Below are 17,955 nucleotides of genomic sequence, written 5' to 3'. Positions count from 1 at the left end.
GGGTTAGGATGTCCACTGGTCACGGTTCAAGATGACCCCAAACTTAACCCCTTCGCTGACAGGCCTTTTCCCCCTCCTGTGCCAGGCCTTTTTTTGCCTATTTGGGGCAGTTCGCGCTTAGGCCCTCATAACGTTTTGTCCACATAAGCTAACCAAGCCAAATTTGTGTCCTTTTTTTCCAACATCCTAGGGATTCTAGAGGTACCCAGACTTTGTGGGTTCCCCTGAAGGAGGCCAAAAAATTTGCCAAAATACAGTGAAAATTTCGTTTTTTTCAAAATAAATAGGAAAAAGTGGCTTCAGAAGAAGGCTTGTGATTTTTCCCCTGAAAATGGCATAAACAAAGGGTTTGCGGTGCTAAACTCACCAGCTTCCCAGCTTTCAGGAACAGGCAGACTTGAATCAGAAAACCCAATTTTTCAACACAAATTTGGCATTTTACTGGGACATACCCCATTTTTACACTTTTTTGTGCTTTCAGCCTCCTTCCAGTCAGTGACAGAAATGGGCATGAAACCAATGTTGGATCCCAGAAACCTAAATATTTCTGAAAAGTAGACAGAATTCTGAATTCAGCAAGGGGTCATTGTGTAGATCCTACAAGGGTTTCCTACAGAAAATAACAACTGAAAAAGAAAAATATTGAAATCGAAGTGAAAAAAACATCAATTTTTCTCTACGTTTTACTCTGTAACGTTTTCCTGCAATGTCAGATGTTCAAAAGCAATATACCGTTTCGTCTGCTGGACTCCTCTGGTTGCGGGGATATATAGGGCTTGTAGGTTCATCAAGAACCCTAGGTACCCAGAGCCAATAAATGAGCTGCACCCTGCAGTGCGTTTTCATTCTATACCGGGTATACAGCAATTCATTTGCTGAAATATAAAGAGTAAAAAATAGCTATCAAGAAAACCTTTGTATTTCCAAAAAGGGCACAAGATAAGGTGTTGAGGAGGAGTGGTTACACATCTCTGAATTTCAGGGTGACCATACTAGCATGTGAATTACAGGGTTATTTCTCAAATAGATGTCTTTTTTTACACACTCTCCTATATTTGGAAGGAAAAAATGTAGAGAAAGACAAGGGGCAATAACACTTGTTTTGCTAATCTATGTTCCCCCAAGTCTCCCGATAAGAATGATACCTCACTTGTGTGGGTAGGCCTAGCGCCCGCGACAGGACATGCCCCAAAACGCAACGTGCGCTTATCACATTTTTTGAAAGAAAACAGAGGTGTTTTTTGCAAAGTGCCTACCTGTAGATTTTGGCCTCTAGCTCAGCCGGCACCTAGCGAAACCTACCAAACCTTTGCATTTCTGAAAACTAGAGACCTAGGGGAATCCAAGATGGGGTGACTTGTGGGGCTCTGACCAGGTTCTGTTACCCAGAATCCTATGCAGACCTCAAAATTTGGCTAAAAAAAACACATTTTCCTCACATTTTGGTGACAGAAAGTTCTGGAATCAGAGAGGAGCCACAAATTTCCTTCCACCTAGCGTTCCCCCAAGTCTCCCGATTAAAAATGATACCTCACTTGTGTGGGTAGGACTAGCGCCCACGAAAGGAAATGGCCCAAAACTCAACGTGGACACATCACATTTTTTCATAGAAAACACTGCCTACCTGTGGATTTTGGCCTGTAGCTCAGCCGGCACCTGGGGAAACCTAGCAAACCAGCGCATTTTTGAAAACTAGAATCCCAGGGGAATCCAAGATGGGGTGACTTGCGGGGCTCTGACCAGGGGGCAGAAATGGCCTAAAATAAATTTGACCCCTCACCCCGGGAGCGACCCTTGCCTACGGGGTCGCTCCCCCTGCGTGACATTGGCGCCAAAAAAAATCCCCGGTGCCTAGTGGTTTCTGCCCCCTTGGGGGCAGATTGACCTAAAATCGGCCAATCTGCCCCCAACGGTGGCAGAAATGGTCTAAATACAATTTGACCCCTAGGGGAGCCACCCTTGCCTAATGGGTCGCTCCCCATCTCTAAAAAAAAAAAAAAAAAAAAAACACACAAAAAAAATTGCCCTGGCGCCTAGAGGTTTCTGACCCCCCTGGGGGCAGAAATGGCCTAAATACAATTTGACCCCCAGGGGAGCCACCCTTGCCTAATGGGTCGCTCCCCATCTCTAAAAAAACAAACAAAAACACAAAAAAAAAATTGCCCTGGCGCCTTGAGGTTTCTGACCCCCCTGGGGGCAGAAATGGCCTAAAATAAATTTGCCCCCCCAACCCCCACCTCCCCGCCCCCCTCCCCCCCCAGGAGCGACCCTTGCCTTCGGGGTCGCTCCCCCTGCGTGACATTGGCGCCAAAAATAAAATCCCCGCGCCTAGTGGTTTCTGCCCCCCTTGGGGGCAGATTGGCGTAGCAAAAAACGGCCGATCTGCCCCCAAAGGGGGCAGAAATGGCCTAAATACAATTTTCCCCTCCAGGGGAGCGACCCTTGTCCAAGGTGCCGCTCTCCATCTGTAAAACAAAAAAAACAAAAAAAAATCCCCGGTGCCTAGTGGTTTCATCGGCCTAATCAAAATAGGCTGATCTACCCCCCAGGGGGGCAGAAATGGCCTAAAATAATTCCCTCCCCCCCGCCCCCCAGGGGAGCGACCCTTGCCTAAAAAACTCCCTGGTGTCTAGTGGTTTCTGCCCCCCTTGGGGGCAGATTGGCCTCATCAAAATAGGCAGAAACGGCCTAAATATAATTTGCCTAAGGGGTCGCTCCCCACCTAAAAAAAACAAAAACAAAAAAATAGAAGAAAAAAAAAATTATCCCTGGTGCCCTAGAGGTTTCTGCCCCCCTGGGGGCAGATCGGCCTAATAATAAGGCCTTCCCAAAAAAATGCCCCCCCTGGGAGCGACCCTTGCCCAAGGGGTCGCTCCCTTATGTCTATTTCAAAGAAGAAGAAAAAATCCCTGATGTCTAGTGGTTTCTGCCCCCCTTGGGGGCAGATTGACCTAAAATCGGCCAATCTGCCCCCAAGGGGGGCAGAAATGGTCTAAATACAATTTGACCCCCAGGGGAGCCACCCTTGCCTAATGGGTCGCTCCCCATCTCTAAAAAAACAAACAAAAACACCAAAAATAAATTGCCCTGGCGCCTAGAGGTTTCTGACCCCCCTGGGGGCAGAAATGGCCTAAAATAAATTTGCCCCCCCAACCCCCACCTCCACCCCCCTCCCCCCCCCCAGGAGCGACCCTTGCCTACGGGGTCGCTCCCCCTGCGTGACATTGGCACCAAAAATAAAATCCCCGGCGCCTAGTGGTTTCTGCCCCCCTTGGGGGCAGATTGGCGTAGCAAAAAACGGCCGATGGCCTAAATACAATTTTCCCCTCCAGGGGAGCGACCCTTGTCCAAGGTGCCGCTCTCCATCTGTAAAACAAAAAAAATCCCCGGTGCCTAGTGGTTTTTGCCCCCCTTGGGGGCAGATCGGCCTAATCAAAATAGGCTGATCTACCCCCCAGGGGGGGCAGAAATGGCCTAAAATAATTCCCCCCCCCCCCCAGGGGAGCGACCCTTGCCTAAGGGGTCGCTCCCCTTGCGTGAAATTCACGTGAAATTGCGCTGACGTCACAGAGGGGGGTGGGGGGGGTCGGGGTGGAAGGGGAAGGGCTTCCCCTTCCATCCCCGCCTTGGGGGGGTGGGTGGGGTGCACAGGGGGGGCGCGCTAGCGCTCCCCCTAGTTCCCGTGCCTTGGACGAGGTGACCTCGTCCAAGGCACACGGGAACTGTAGCCTTGGACGAGGTGACCTCGTCCAAGGCACAGAACGGGTTAAACCACTAGCAACACAGGGCCGGCCGGGTGTAGAGGTCAAAGTTGAAGGTAGATTTAGAGTGGGATCATATGGAGACTGGGGGGCACTCACAAACCGATCTGCTGGCAGGTAAGTACCCACAACTTCAGAAGGCAGACCAGGGGGGTTTAGGTGAGCACTGGGGGAGGGGAGGCACAGGGGCAGCCGGGTGCAGGTTGCAAACACAGCATCCTGCTCCCACTGCTTTTCAATAGGGGGAGCCCGGGGGTCACAAAGATGCTGCAGGCTGGGTCCAGGGAGTCAGTTCTGGGAAACCACAAGGTGGAAAAAGAAGGTGGGCCACCTGCTGAATGTTGCTGGACCGGTGGTCGTATTCCCCAAAGGCCAGGGAGCTGCTGGTGCAGGGGTACCTTTAGGCGTTGGTAATCTTTGTCCGGTTCTATCGCGGTCAAAGGGGTTCTCTGGATTTAGGCTGCAGACATTGTCATATTTGCCAGGAGAGGTCAACCCAGGGTGGACACAAGGTCAGAATCGCCTGGGGGCCTGCTCTGTACCAGTGGGCCACCCGGGCTCGTGCATTGGGCGTCGGGTGCAGAGTGGCCAGAACTCTCGGATCCGGGGAAATTCTGGAGTCCTTCTTGTTGTTTCTTGTGGATAGGGCCGCTGCCCTCAGGAGTTTTTGGTCCTCTAGTGGGCAGGCAGTCCTCTGGGGGTTTTGGAGAGGTCACGGGTCCTGCAGGATGCATGGCCTTTTTGTAGCAGGGCTTCTGTAGCGGCAGACAGGCCAGTAGGGCTGGGGCCCAGTCAATTGGTGTCTGAAGTCTTCTCTGCTGGGGTCGGCTTAGCAGTCCTTCTTTTTGCTTCTTTCTTCATTTCTTCTTGAGGTTTCTTCTTGAGGTAGCTGGTAAGCTAGGTTCAGGGATGCCCTTAAATCCTAGATTTAGGGATGTTATAGAGGTCAGAGGGCAATAGCCAATGGCTACTGTCCCTGAGGGTGGCTACACCTTTTCTGTGCCCACTCCCTTTGGGGAGTCAGGCACATTTCTAAACCTATTGGTCCCTGCCCTCCAAATCAAGATGGAGGATTCTGCAGGGAGGGGATCAATTCAGCTCTGGACACCTTGAGGGTGGTCCTAACTGTAGTGGTCACTCCTCCCTGTTTTTTCTAATTTTCCCACCATGGCTGCCTCCAAAAGTGGTGCTTGGTCCGAGGGGCGGGCATTATCTCTAGCTGGAGTGCCCTGGGGCATTGTAACAGGAGGACTGAGCCTTTGAGGCAGAGTGTTGCAGTTCCTGCAGGGGAACGGGGGTGAAGCACCTCCACCCAGAGCAGGCTTTGTTCCTGTCCCCAGAGAGCACAAAGGCTCTCACCCCATGGGGTCAGAAACCTGTCTACTAGTGGCAGGCTGGCACTAGAGGGTACAATATAGGTGGCATTTCTAAGATGCCCTCTGTGTGCTTTTTACAATGAATCCAACACTGGCATCGGTCTGGGCTTATTGTGCTAAGAAGTTTGATACCAAGCTTCCTAGCCTTCACTGAAGCCATCATGGAGCTGTGGAGTTAGTAATGACAAACTCTCAGCCTGTGTACTTGATATGGCCACTCTGCATTTACAGTGTCTACGAATGGACTTAAAAACTGTAGGGCCATACTGCTCATGCAGCTGTGCCCTCACCTGTGGTATAGTGCACCCTGCTTAGGGCTGTAAAGCCTGGTAAAGGGGTGACTTATCTATGCCACAAGCAGTGTTTTGTGAGAGGGATGCCATGTCGACTTTGCCTTTTTCTCCCCACCATCTCACGCAGTCTGCAATGGCAGTGTGCATATGTTTGGTGATGGGGTCTCTTAGGGTGACACAACACATGCTGCAGCCCTTAGGGACCCTGGCTGGTCACAAGGCGCATGGTACCACTGGTACCTTTTACAAGAAACTTATCTGTGTGCCAGAGGTGTGCCAATTGTGGAAACAATGGTACAGTATTAGGAAAATAACACTGGTGCTGGGGCCTGGTTAGCAGGATCCCAGCACACTCTCAGTTAAGTTAGCAGCAGATATCAGGCAAACGTGGAGGGTACTGCAAACGGGGCCAGTTGCCTACACTGTGTATCGCACTCTTTTACACTTTTAAAAAAAATGTTGATACGCATTTGCAACTCCAAGGATCTCTCATATAATGGACATGTAGCAGTCATCTATTCCTAGGCACAGAAAATTGGCATGTTCAAATGCCCACCAGGTGTTAAAGATGCACTGAGAGAATGACTTTTCACATGTAGTGTTTTCTGTATTTTATTGTGTTGAGCACTGTGGTCCAGATCACTCTGTACATCTCCCTTTAATCCGTGCGTGCCACACCTCCTGTGGATCCAGTACCCACCCTTCTGCAGTAGAACCTTTGCCTGGTAGATTCTTCTAAGACTCCCACCCTTTATGTACTCCCTGTTGGTACATGGCCTGCACCTTTCCAACACAACCTGCTGATTCATAGGCTGCTACACTTAACACAGCTTTTGCTGAGCACCCTGCCAATTCTACCTCACCAGCTGAGCATGCTGTAGAATCTGCTGTTCCCTAACCAACCATATGTCCTGCAAATCCCTGGTCCACTCCATGCCTGTGTGAAATCTGGCATGCCAAATGCTCTGCTTGAACCCCCTGCCCGCCCTACTAAATACTGTTCTGCATGGCTTTGTGAACAATCAGCCATTTGAAACAAGTCCAGTCCATTCCCTAATGATCGTTACCTCATGCCCAAAAAAATCCCTAGCCCACTCCATACCCAGTCAGACCCAACCCACTATTAGCCAAACTGTTGTCAATTTCTGGCCTACACATCAGTGCTTAATTTGAGCCGGTTTGCAGATGGGGCTCATAGGCAGTCATTCTTGGGGACAAGAACATATTTGTCCTCATCAAGCTTTGAGCAAGAGGGAGAAAAACAATTAAGGGTGGAAGGAGGAAGAGAGACTGGAAAACATGACAAAGAAAGCAGGGGTGAAAAAGAATTTGCAAGAGTGAGAAAAAGGGGAAGGGAGGCCTTGGCATTGGATGGAAGAGGTATGAAGTGGAATAAATACTATGCTGCCTTTTTTATTTGACACTCCTGACATTTGATAGGTGCCGGCCGCTTGATTGTGAGCAAAACTTTGGAACCTGACACATACACGCATTCCTTTACAAATTAAGCACTGGATCACATACACTGCTGGGCACCAAGTTTTTGCATGCCATGTCAATTCCTGACCCACAACATCCCCTTCTTTATCCTTGCCCACTTGATTCCATTCTTACACAACCCACTAACATATGTTCATGGTTAACCACTTAACTCTGATGATTCCTAACCAGATATAAGACATATCAACCCCTGTCTGTACTCTTGTGTGATTTTCCTGAAATCATGCTGTCTGCTGTCACCCCATGAAGCATCTGAAGCTTGTGATGTTCATTCGATTTAATATAATTTATTCATTTTACAGCACCGTTGACTGACCTTATGTAAGAAGGTGCATAAAACCAGAAAAATGAAGACCCTCTGCTCTGGCCAGGAGGCTTCTTTACACTGCACATTATATACACTTGATATCTTTTGAAGAGGTTATTTCATTAGTTGTGTTTCTGTACCAAAACTTTAAACTTTCTGCTTATTCTACAGGGTGAGAAGAACAGTGTGGACTGGGGAGACCTCAATCTGGTGCTACCTTGTCTAGAGTACCACAACAACACATGGACATGGCTGGACTTCGCTATGGCTGTCAAACGTGACAGCCGCAAGGCCTTGGTGGCTCAGGTATGCAACTGGAGTTTTCTCCACTTCTTACATAAAGCCTTTGTTTCTGATGAACAGCACGGAAGGAGGAAGCTTGCACCTGGGGAGGACTTAGTTCTCCTGCACTCTTAAATTCAAAATTAGCCATAAAACTCACTCGTCACTAAAGCAATGCAAAATGTGACTCAGTTTTCCAAAGTGTCCTTTCCTGGTTTGAAGAAACAAATTAACACAGTTTTTTAAACTAATTAATCCAGAATTGTTTAAGTGTTTCACCTTTAGCTACACCAATATTAATCTAGGCTAGTGATTGGTATGAAGAAAATGTGAAATGAGAGTAATATTGTCATTCCAGGTCCTAGTGGGTGTGCTTTTATAACCTGAGCATTAGAATTCCCTTTTCCTAACACCTTAAGAACACATCCTTAAATTTAATTTTAACACAGAGTTTCCACGCAAGTAGATTCATGAGCTGTGAAGCATAGAAAACCAGGTGCTAGTGGCAGAGCCCTTGGTATGATGTGCATTACCCCTAAAGGAAATATATACTCTTAGATCTGACAGCCTTAGTGCGGTCTTCCCCCAAACGTTTGCCTCATTTTTGCTGATCTGTTTTGTTGGACTTAGGACTCTGGGCACTTTCCCACTCCTGATCAGTGCTAAAGTGCATGTGGTCTCTCCTTTAAAACATGGATACATTGGTGTATTCACAATTGGCATATTTAATTTACTTATAAGTCCCTTAGTAAATTGTACTGTATGTGTCCAGGACCTGTAAATTAAATGTTACTGATGGGCCTGCAGCACTGATTGCGCCACCCACTATAGTAGCCCTTTAAAAATGTCCCATGCCTGCCACTGCAGAGCCTGCCACTTTAAGTTGGCTCTGCACAATTTCCATCAATGATATGATCTTCCACTATTGTATGCAAAATGTCTTTCTCATTGTAGCCACTCTAGAATCAAGAAAACATTTGTTGCCAATGGTTCCAATCCATATATGAATGCCTTAGTGTGTATGCGTCTATTGACTAGGGTTTTCCCTAGCAACTTGGTCCTGGAGAAAGCCATTGTGACTCATACAACGCTAAGATTTGGCAGAAACTTGTTGACCTAGCACTAGGATGTGAGAGCTCATTAATTTCTCACTGCACATCCACCATCGCTGTTTTTAACCCTACCCAAGGGATCCATGATTAAAATTTCCCAAGGGACGGATTCCCTGAAGGTGTTTTTAACTTGCTCACAAACTTACCGTGTCACAAAAGAAACCAGCTCCTCTGTAATCAGGCGTCGTAGCACATTAGTCATCTTAGGTGGGAACCCAGTGATGAAGCATGCCACCAACTAGGTTGGTGGGGAGGGTTCTTTTAAAGGAACCTAATGGTATATCTGAGACGTGAGTAAAAGATATTTGTGACAGCACATTGGGATGGTGACAAGCTTTTTCTTATGTGTGTGACATATTGATAAGGGGAAAAAGAATGAGATCCTCTTCTTTTCACTTTTTGTTTTTTTTTTTACACCTTTGACATTAATTAGAAGGTCTGCTCCAGCCATAAGTAGGATTGTTTCTGAAGCAAAGCTACAGACATCTCACCTTTTGCATATTCCCCAGCCATCAGACCTGGGAACGTTTCAGCAGTACCTCTGCGTGCCGTTAGTTGATGCCACGTGGCTCCACACTGAAGCCACTCTGCCCCACAAATGTTGTGCTGAACCTATATAGGTGCCACTCAGTCGTGGTGACATAAATCAGTTCCTTTCTTTCTGGGCCACCAGATGCGGATCCAAGCTACTTCTCATCTTTTTGAGACACCTCCATCTGGGGAAAGAAAGATTTTTCACTGTTCAAGGAGCATGTCACCTCCCAACACAACTGTTGCAAACAAATATGACAGATCTGCTACATAAAAAGAGGGGAAGAAAGGGTTTCAGGTCCAGCACACATCCTCCCTAACAATGCATATACATAAATTGGGAGTCCGGGACCCCTGTGATGAATAGGCAAATCTCAGGGACTTAATTTTGGTCGAATGGATACTTTAGACGTTCTCTTCCCATGGGTTCCCAATGGACCTCACTATTTAAGGATTTCAGTCATAAATGTCAGTAGAACTTTATCTCCTATATTGGGGAGTAAATGGATACCATTACAACAGATTTGTACAATAGGACACTATTTTTAGGTCAATTTAGGTAGGCTTCAATTACCTTCCTACTAAATTAACCCCCTTATGTAGATTAGGCATTTCTTTTTAATCCAGACAAATTGCTATTGATCTTGTAGAGGGCAAAGTAGGCGAAAAGCTTATTGACCATTTTTCATTGCACTCCTGGAATATTATCTTCCTATGAGTCCTCACTCATTTTCGTTTTAACAAATGGCCCATTTAATATAAAGGAACTTTGGGTGCTTTTAGTAAATTAATATTTTTAATTTATTTTGGCCAATTTACCCTTCATAGATTTCCATTTTTTCTACAAAAACTCTGAGGGTTTGGGTCTGGGAATCGACTTCAAAACAAAGAAAAATATCTTGTTCAAAGAGGTCTCTTGTGGGTCTTGTCTGGTATTGCCTTCTCAGCCCTGCGAGGAGCACAGCCCAGTGATGAAGCATGCCACCTTTTGGTTGATAAAGGCTTGTGCTTCTTTTAAAGGACACTCCTGGCAACTTCTGTTGGTCCTATTACCAAAATTGGATAAATTGGACCACCACTACTTTACACCCATTTATTTATGAATATGGGCACATCCTCACCAAATTTGCCTGTGGTTCCTGTGGGTGACTGCTTGTCGATTAACCTGATGGCCAAACAAGACTGAAAGTCAAAACTCTGGGGGTGATTCTGACCCCGGCGGTCTTAGACCGCCGGGGCCAGGGTCGGCGGGAGCACTGCCGACAGGCCGGCGGTGCCCCGCAGGGCATTCTGACCGCGGCGCTTTGGCCGCGGTCAGTGCAGGAAAACCGGCGGTCTCCCGCCGGTTTTCCGCTGCCCGTCAGAATCCTACAAGGCGGCGCAGCATGCTGCGCCGCCTTGGGGTGTCGCGGGGGCCCCTGCAGTGCCCATGCCCATGGCATGGGCACTGCAGGGGCCCCCGTAAGAGGGCCCCGCAAAGTATTTCAGTGTCTGCAAAGCAGACACTGAAATACGCGACGGGTGCAACTGCACCCGTCGCACCTTCCCACTACGCCGGCTCCATTCGGAGCCGGCGTCCTCGTGGGAAGGTCGATTTGCCCTGGGCTGGCGAGCGGCCTTTTGGCGGCCGCCCGCCAGCCCAGGGCAAATCCCAAAATACCCTCAGCGGTCTTTTGACTGCGGAGCGGTATTTTGGAGGGGGAACATTGGCGGGCGGCCTCCGCCGCCCGCCAATGTTAGAATCACCCCCTCTGTGTCTCCAAGTACCGGAAGTATCCAAGTCAGAGGTTTGGCCCTAGTCCCGTTTGAGATTTTGAAGCCGCTGAAGCCATTGCAGGGATTGTTCTCTATTCAAATTTCAGGTGATTTGAAGAAAAAACACTGGAAATCTAAGTGGGACTCGGTCCCTTCCTACTACTCAGAGTCCCCTGAGAAGACACAAGGGCAGCACCATACATCCCAATTTTGCTCTTGAAATCATTGAAACATATTGCTGATCTCGCAACTTATTGCAGAACAGCCTGAGTTTCTGGGGCCGTCCGCCACTTTGCAGCATATCGAAGAGTTCCACAAGGCCATGTTCCGATTCTTCGGAGCCTTACCGCGACTCCCTCCAGTGTGCCTGTGGGCTCCATCAAGCCGACAGGTTACTGACCTGGATTACCGATGGTCGGTTTATCCTCAGCACCAGCTGGACCCAAAGAGCCAATACCGGGGACTCTCCAATCCACCTTCAGTACCACAGTCTACACTAGTTACCAGTGCATCAATGCCAATGCGATTCAGTCGACACCAGAAAAAGAAGCCACAATTGTCTGCTCTGATTTAGAATCTGCGCCAGTTCGACCTCGTTCAAAGTCATTCCTGTCTGCCGCTGGAGCTCCTGTTCCTTCACCTCCTTTGCCTCCACACCATCAACGGCACACTCGTCATTAACTGCTCAGGTTGCATTCAGATAATAATTATAATGCGGATTATGAGATTGGCCACCCTTATCAAGAGCACAATTGGTATGATGATCTGCAGGAAGCTAGTGTAGGAAGCTAGCTCTGTATATACTATATCAAAATGAGATATAGTGTGCATAGAATCCAGGGGTTCCCCAGAGGCTTGACAGAGGCAATAATAGATGATGCTAATGCTGTAATTGTGGTATTGTGGTCGAGCAGTTAGGCCTATCAGAGGGTAGTGTTAAGCATTTGTTGAACACCCACAAGCAATAGAAGACACACACACTCAATGACAACTCCAGACCAATAGGTTTTTATATAGAAAAATAGATTTTGTTACTTTATTACTAGAACCACACAGTTCAGTTCAGAAGTAGATAGAAAAGTTCCTGGGGGAAGAAAATAAAGTACAGTTTTAGAGTTAAGTACACGACTTACAGTTCCAGTATCCGGGTTATTGGTAGTCCACCATTGGGGGTTCAAGGTAACCCCAAACACCTACCACCAGCAACACGGGGCCAGCCGGGGGCAGAGGTCAAAGTTGAGCAATATTTACGTGGGCTGCTATGGAGACGGGGCACTCAGAATTCGGTCTACCAGCAGGTAAGTAACCGTTGCTCGGAGGGCAGACCAAGGGGGTTCAAGAGAGCACTGGAGAAGCCCCAAGTAGGCACCCAACATGCGCCCTCAACGGTACTAGGGCAGCCGGGTGCAGGGTGCAAACGGGGCATTGGGTTTTCAATGCAACTCTATGAGGGGACCCCAAGGGTCACTCTGAGGCTGCAGACGAGGTCCAAGGGGGCTTCTCGTGCAAACCACCGGCTGGATAGGGAAGGGGGCCGCCTGCTGGTCGAGGCTGCACCGGAGGTCAGGTTCTCCAAAGCCTGGGGGCTGCGGGTGCAATGTGTCCTTTAGGCGTCTGATATCTTTGTCCGTAGTTTGCGGTCAGGGGGGTCCTCTGGATTCTCTCTTCAGGCATCATCGTGGAGATTTGGAGGGGTCAACCCAGGGTGGGCTCTTGCTCCAAATCGCCTGGGGACCCTTTTTTTCTTGGTGCACCACCTGGACACGGGCCGTGGGCTTCAGGTGCACAGGGGTCAGGACTCAGACATCTGGAGTGAGGTGGGAGTCCTTAGAAGAGGTTTCTTCTTCTTTTCTTCTTTTGACAGGGCCACTGTCCACTGGAGTTCTTGATCCTCTGTGCTGCAGGCAGTCCTGTGGAGGTTTTTCAGAGGTCGCTGGACCTGCAGGACGCGTCACTTTTCTTCTGCAGGTCCTTTGAAGCAGGAGAAAGGCCGATAAGGCTGGGGCCAAGTCAGTTGTTGTCTCCTTTCCTTCTCTGCTGGGGTTTCAGCTAAGCAGTCCTTCTTGTGAGGTCATCAGGAATCTGACTAGCTTGGTTCAGGGAGCCCGTAAATACAAGTTTAGGGGTGTTTTAGGGGTCAGAGGGCAGTAGCCAATGGCTACTGTCCCTGAGGGTGGCTACACCATCCTTGTGCTCACTCCCTTTGGGGAGGGGAGCTCATTCCTATCCCTATTGGCCCTGATCCTCCAAACCAAGATGGAGGATTCTGCAAGGAGAGGGTCACTTTAGCTCTGGACACCTTAGGGCTGGTCCTGGCTGAGGTGGCGGCGACTCCTTGTTTTTTCCTGATTATCCCTATGGACTTGCCACCAAAAATGGGAACTTTGTCCCGGGGCTGGGCATCTCCACTAGCTGGAGAGCCCTGGGGCATTGTAACACAAAGCCTGAGCCTTTGAGGCTCACTGCTAGGTGTTAGTTATTGCAAGGGGGAGGTGTGAAGCACCTCCACCCAGTGCAGGCTTAGTTTCTGGCCTCAGAGCACAAAGGCTCTCACCCTGGGGATCAGAAACTCGTCTGACCAGTCAGTCCTACACTAGAGGATTGGGTAAAATACAGGGGGCATCTCGAAGATGCCCTCTGTGTGAATTTTGTAATACATCCAACACCGGCATCAGTGTGGGGTTATTATTCTGAGAAGGTTGATACCAAACCTCCCAGTATTCAATGTAGCCATTATGGAACTGTGGAGTTCGTTTTGACAAACTCCCAGACCATATACTTAATATGGCCACACTCTACTTACAATGTCGAATAATGTACTTAGACACTGTAGGGGCATATTGCTCATGCATCTATGCCCTCAGCTGTGGTATAGTGGACCCTGCCTTAGGGCTTTAAGGCCTGTTACAGGGATGACTTGCCTATCCCACAGGCTGTGTTTTGTGTGCATGGCACCCTGAGGGGGATGCCATGTCGACTTTGCCTTTTTCTCCCCACCAACACACACACACTCACTCTGCAATGGCAGTGTGCATGTGTTAGGTGAGGGGTCCCTTAGGGTGGCACAACACATGCTGCATCCCCTACGGACCTTCCCTGGTCACAGGGCCCTTGGTACCACTGGTACCCTTTACAAGGGGCTTATCTGTGTGCCAGGGGTGTGCCAGTTGTGGAAACAATGGTACATTTGTAGTGAAAGAACACTGGTGCTGAGGCCTGGTTAGCAGGGTCTCAGCACACTGTCAAGTCAGCATCAATATCAGTCAAAAAGTGGGGGGGTAACTGCAACAAGGGCCATTTACCTACAGCTGGGGACTTTGATACCTCCCCTTTAGTCTGGTCTCCTCTCCACCTGGCCCTGCCACTGAGGAGATCACTTCATACACTACATGCATAGGGCAGCCAGACTCCTTGACTTCCACCTCCCCGTTATGGAGGTCAATACCAATGTTCTAATGGAGGTTCTTCAGCCAGGGCAGACATCTACTAAGACACTCGTACCATTTAATGAGGCCCTTATGGACCCTGGCCCTGACCAACCGCCAAATTGTACAATGCAACCGCCCTTCTCCGGGTGACCCAGCATTTTTATCACAGCACCGCTCCCCTGAAAGCTTAATGGTGCAAGCATCTGCCAGCAAGACTAATCCCAACACATACAACTCCCCGACAGAGAATCAAAACAGGTGGAGACATTCAGGAAGAAGGTTTTCTCATCCACCATCTTGGCGATCAGGCCCATGAATGCCTGCTGGGGCACTATTGTGTAGGAAAGTACTCTTTTTGGCATGGTTACCCCCACTTTTGCCTGCTATAGGTATGTTTTGACTGTTTTCACTGGGATCCTGCTAACCAGGGCCCCAAGTGATTGTGCTCTCTCCCTCTAAATTTGGTTTCCTAGGACTTTGCACACCCCACAATTGTCATACTGGTGCCCCCTTAAAAGACCCTCATATATGGTACTTAGATACCCAGGGCATTGGGGCACCAGGGGTTCCCCATGGGCTGCAGCATGTATTGTGCCATGCAGGGGAGCCCATGCAAAATGCGTCTGCAGTCAGGCCATTGCGGCCTGCGTGAAATGTTACATGCACCTTCTCACCACAGGTCACTGCACCAGATCATTGTCACCCCTGTGGAAGGCCCTCCTTGCCTAGAGAGCAGGGTGCAGGTCCCTGTGGGTGAGGGCACCCCTGCATAAGCAGAGATGTCCCTACAAACGCCAGCTCCATCTTGCCCATGTATGGGACACCAGGACTCCTCTGCACCTGTGTCCAGCTACATAATAGTAACTCCGAACCTGGGCATGTTTAGTATCAAACATGTTGGAATCATTCCCTAATACTGTTGATTGTAATAGTTGTATGATTCCATGCACTCTGGGGGCTCCTTAGAGGACCCCCAGTATTGCTCCTACTAGTCTTATGAGGTTTTCCGGCAGCCTGTGCTGCTGCCAACCCTCAGACAGGTTTCTGCCCTCTTGCTGCTTGAACAGCTCAGGAAGGGGAAGGCAGAACAAAGGATTTCCTGTTGGAGAGGGAGGTAACCCCCTCTCCCTTGGAAATAGGTGTCATAAGGGTTGGAAGGGGTAACCTCTCCAAACCACTGGTTTGCTTTGAAGGGCACATTTGGTGCCCTCCTTGCGTAAACGGGTTTGCACCAGTCCAGGGATCTCCAGTCCCTGCTCTGGCACGAAACTAGAGAAAGGACCCAGGAAAAGAGTGACCACTCCCCTGTCCATCACCACCACAGGGGTGGTGCCCAGAGCTCCTGCAAGTAGCCACTTGATTCCGCCATCTCGAAACTAAGATGTGCAGAGGCCCCTGGGAGCATCTGAGTGGCCAGGTCAGGCAGGTAATGTCACATACCCCTCCTGTGAGGTGGTCACCTTACCAGGTGACCAAACTGCCTTTTAGGGATTTTTAGGGACTACCTTGAGGGTGGGTCCCCAGATTCGATGTGCAAGATTCCACCAGGACTCCTCTGCTTCATTTACTTCATCTTCTGGTCACTGGAACCACAACTGGACTCTTCAAGAACTGACAATCTGCAACTTCAGCAACAACTCTGCTTTGCAAAAATAATTTCCTCCAGTAACTGCAACATTTCCCCGGCTGCCGATCCTCTTAGGTCGACGAGACTTCAGCCTGCACCAAGATGCAAGAAGGAATCTCCCTTGGAGTGAAGGAGTCACTCCCCTGCATCTGACCGGCTGCGTGGATCTTCTCTCCTCTTGAATCGTGTGGATCCTACATCACAGATGGTGGTCTAGAGTGGTCACCTTGGTCTCTCTGCCAGCTGTCCAACTTGGGAGATGGTAAGCCCTTGCCCCTCTTTGCAGGAAAGTACCCACCTTTGGGTTCTTCCTGTCTGGTCCTGTTCTCATACTTTTCTTTTTCTAAGTCCTCCTGTTAGTCCTTGGGAATACCTGGTACTTAACTCTGCTCTCCTGGTTGCTGGGGGTCACTCTGGTACTCGCATCCTGGGGTTCCTAATTCCTCCAGCTCCCTTCTAACAACTCCACATCCTTGGGTTGGGGGACTGTATCTCGCATTTCACTTTCTTAGTAAACGGTTTGACCCTCCCCTAGGGCCCTTGCTATTTTTACTAGGTATTGCCAATGCTTGTTGTTTTGATGCTATCTACTGATTGCTAATGTGTATATAATTAGTGTGTACTTACCTCCAGTTGGAGGGATCTGCCTATAAGAATTCTAGTGTTGTGTTAATATAATAAAGTTCATTTATTTTTGTGACACTGTGGTTCTTTCATGTGTGATAAGTTGCTGTGTGACTATGGTGGTATTGCATAGGCTTTGCATGTCCCCTAGATAAGTCTTGGCTGCTCATCCACAGCTATCTCTAGAGAGCCCAGGCTTCGTAGACACTGCCTATACTTCACTAATAGAGGATCGCTAGACCTGGTATAAGGTGATAACACCATAGGTGCTCACCACACATCAGGCCAGCTTCCTACACTATTCTCAGGCGTTTTGGGACTCTGTTGCTGAAGTCCTCCCAGATGTTCCCGTAGATCTCTGCCCGGTCCTTGCCCAGGCCACACAGGAAGGTTGTGACGCAGCCAATTTCACATTTAGTTGTGGTTTGGACACACCATTCCATCGGGCAGGACACTAGCACCAGTGTCACCATTTGCTGCCACACCTGGCTACGGTCCACCAGCTTTTCAGGCGATTCCAGTCATCCTTCTTGTACACTGCCGTTCGACTAAAGAGATTATTGAGAGGGTGCCAGGGCCATGGTTATTTCCTCTATCTTCTGGTGCCCAGGAAGGACAGAGGCCTTGGTCCGTTTTACCTCTCAGCGCCTTCCTCCTGAAGGAGAAATTCATAATGCTCACCCTGGGCAAGGTCTTGCTTGCCCTCGGCCCTGAAGACTGGATGGTGATGTGTGACCTGCAGGATATCTATTTCCATATTCTGATCCTGTAGAACCATCAGCGCTATCTGTAATTCATGGTGGGACAGGAGCATTTTCAGTTAGCTGTCTTCCCCTTTGGTCTCACCAGTGTCCTTTGAGTGTTCACAAAAGTGATGGTGCTGGCAGCAGCACACCTTTGGTGTTCATGGGTCCCAGTCTTGCTCTCCCTCCACAACTGCCTGTTGAAGGTGGGATCAGGTGGGATCAGTCATCTCCAGACTACAACGAACCTCCTGTCATCTTTGGGGTTCACTAGCAACATGCTGAAGTCACACCTGATTCCTTTTCAGATGCTCCCCTTCATCAGAACCATTCTGAACATGGTACAGTTTCCCCTGAGAAAGACAGTCCAGGACGTTTAGGCTATGATACCAATCTTTCAGCCTCTGCCCTGGATTTCAGTGAGGTTGACTATGAGGCTGCTGGGACTGATGGCCTCCTGCATCCTGCATCCTGCATCCTGCTGGTCGACTGTGCCAGGTGGGATATGCAGGCTCTGCAGTAGGATTTGAAGTCTCACTGGGACCAACATCAAGGTGCCCTATCAGTTCAGATTTTGGTGGAAACTGCAAAAAATCTGTTTTAGTGGTTGCTGCTG

The 17,955-nt window shown here is 49.0% G+C and overlaps 1 protein-coding gene across 2 annotated transcripts in view; it reads left to right on the top strand.

Annotated features, from left to right (window-relative positions):
* BLTP2 (bridge-like lipid transfer protein family member 2) overlaps nucleotides 1–17,955 on the top strand; it is a 727,711-nt gene that overhangs the window by 682,558 nt on the left and 27,198 nt on the right. For both annotated transcript variants that reach the window (XM_069226186.1, XM_069226185.1), the window contains exon 38: nucleotides 7,409–7,543. In XM_069226186.1, the coding sequence (XP_069082287.1) occupies nucleotides 7,409–7,543 (135 nt within the window). The remainder of the gene's footprint in view (nucleotides 1–7,408; nucleotides 7,544–17,955) is intronic.

This window comes from Pleurodeles waltl, chromosome 3_1, assembly GCF_031143425.1.
Source record: "Pleurodeles waltl isolate 20211129_DDA chromosome 3_1, aPleWal1.hap1.20221129, whole genome shotgun sequence".
NCBI lineage: Eukaryota > Metazoa > Chordata > Amphibia > Caudata > Salamandridae > Pleurodeles > Pleurodeles waltl.
The sequence above is the reverse complement of the archived record's forward strand: the minus strand, read 5'-3'. Positions and strand labels throughout refer to the sequence as shown.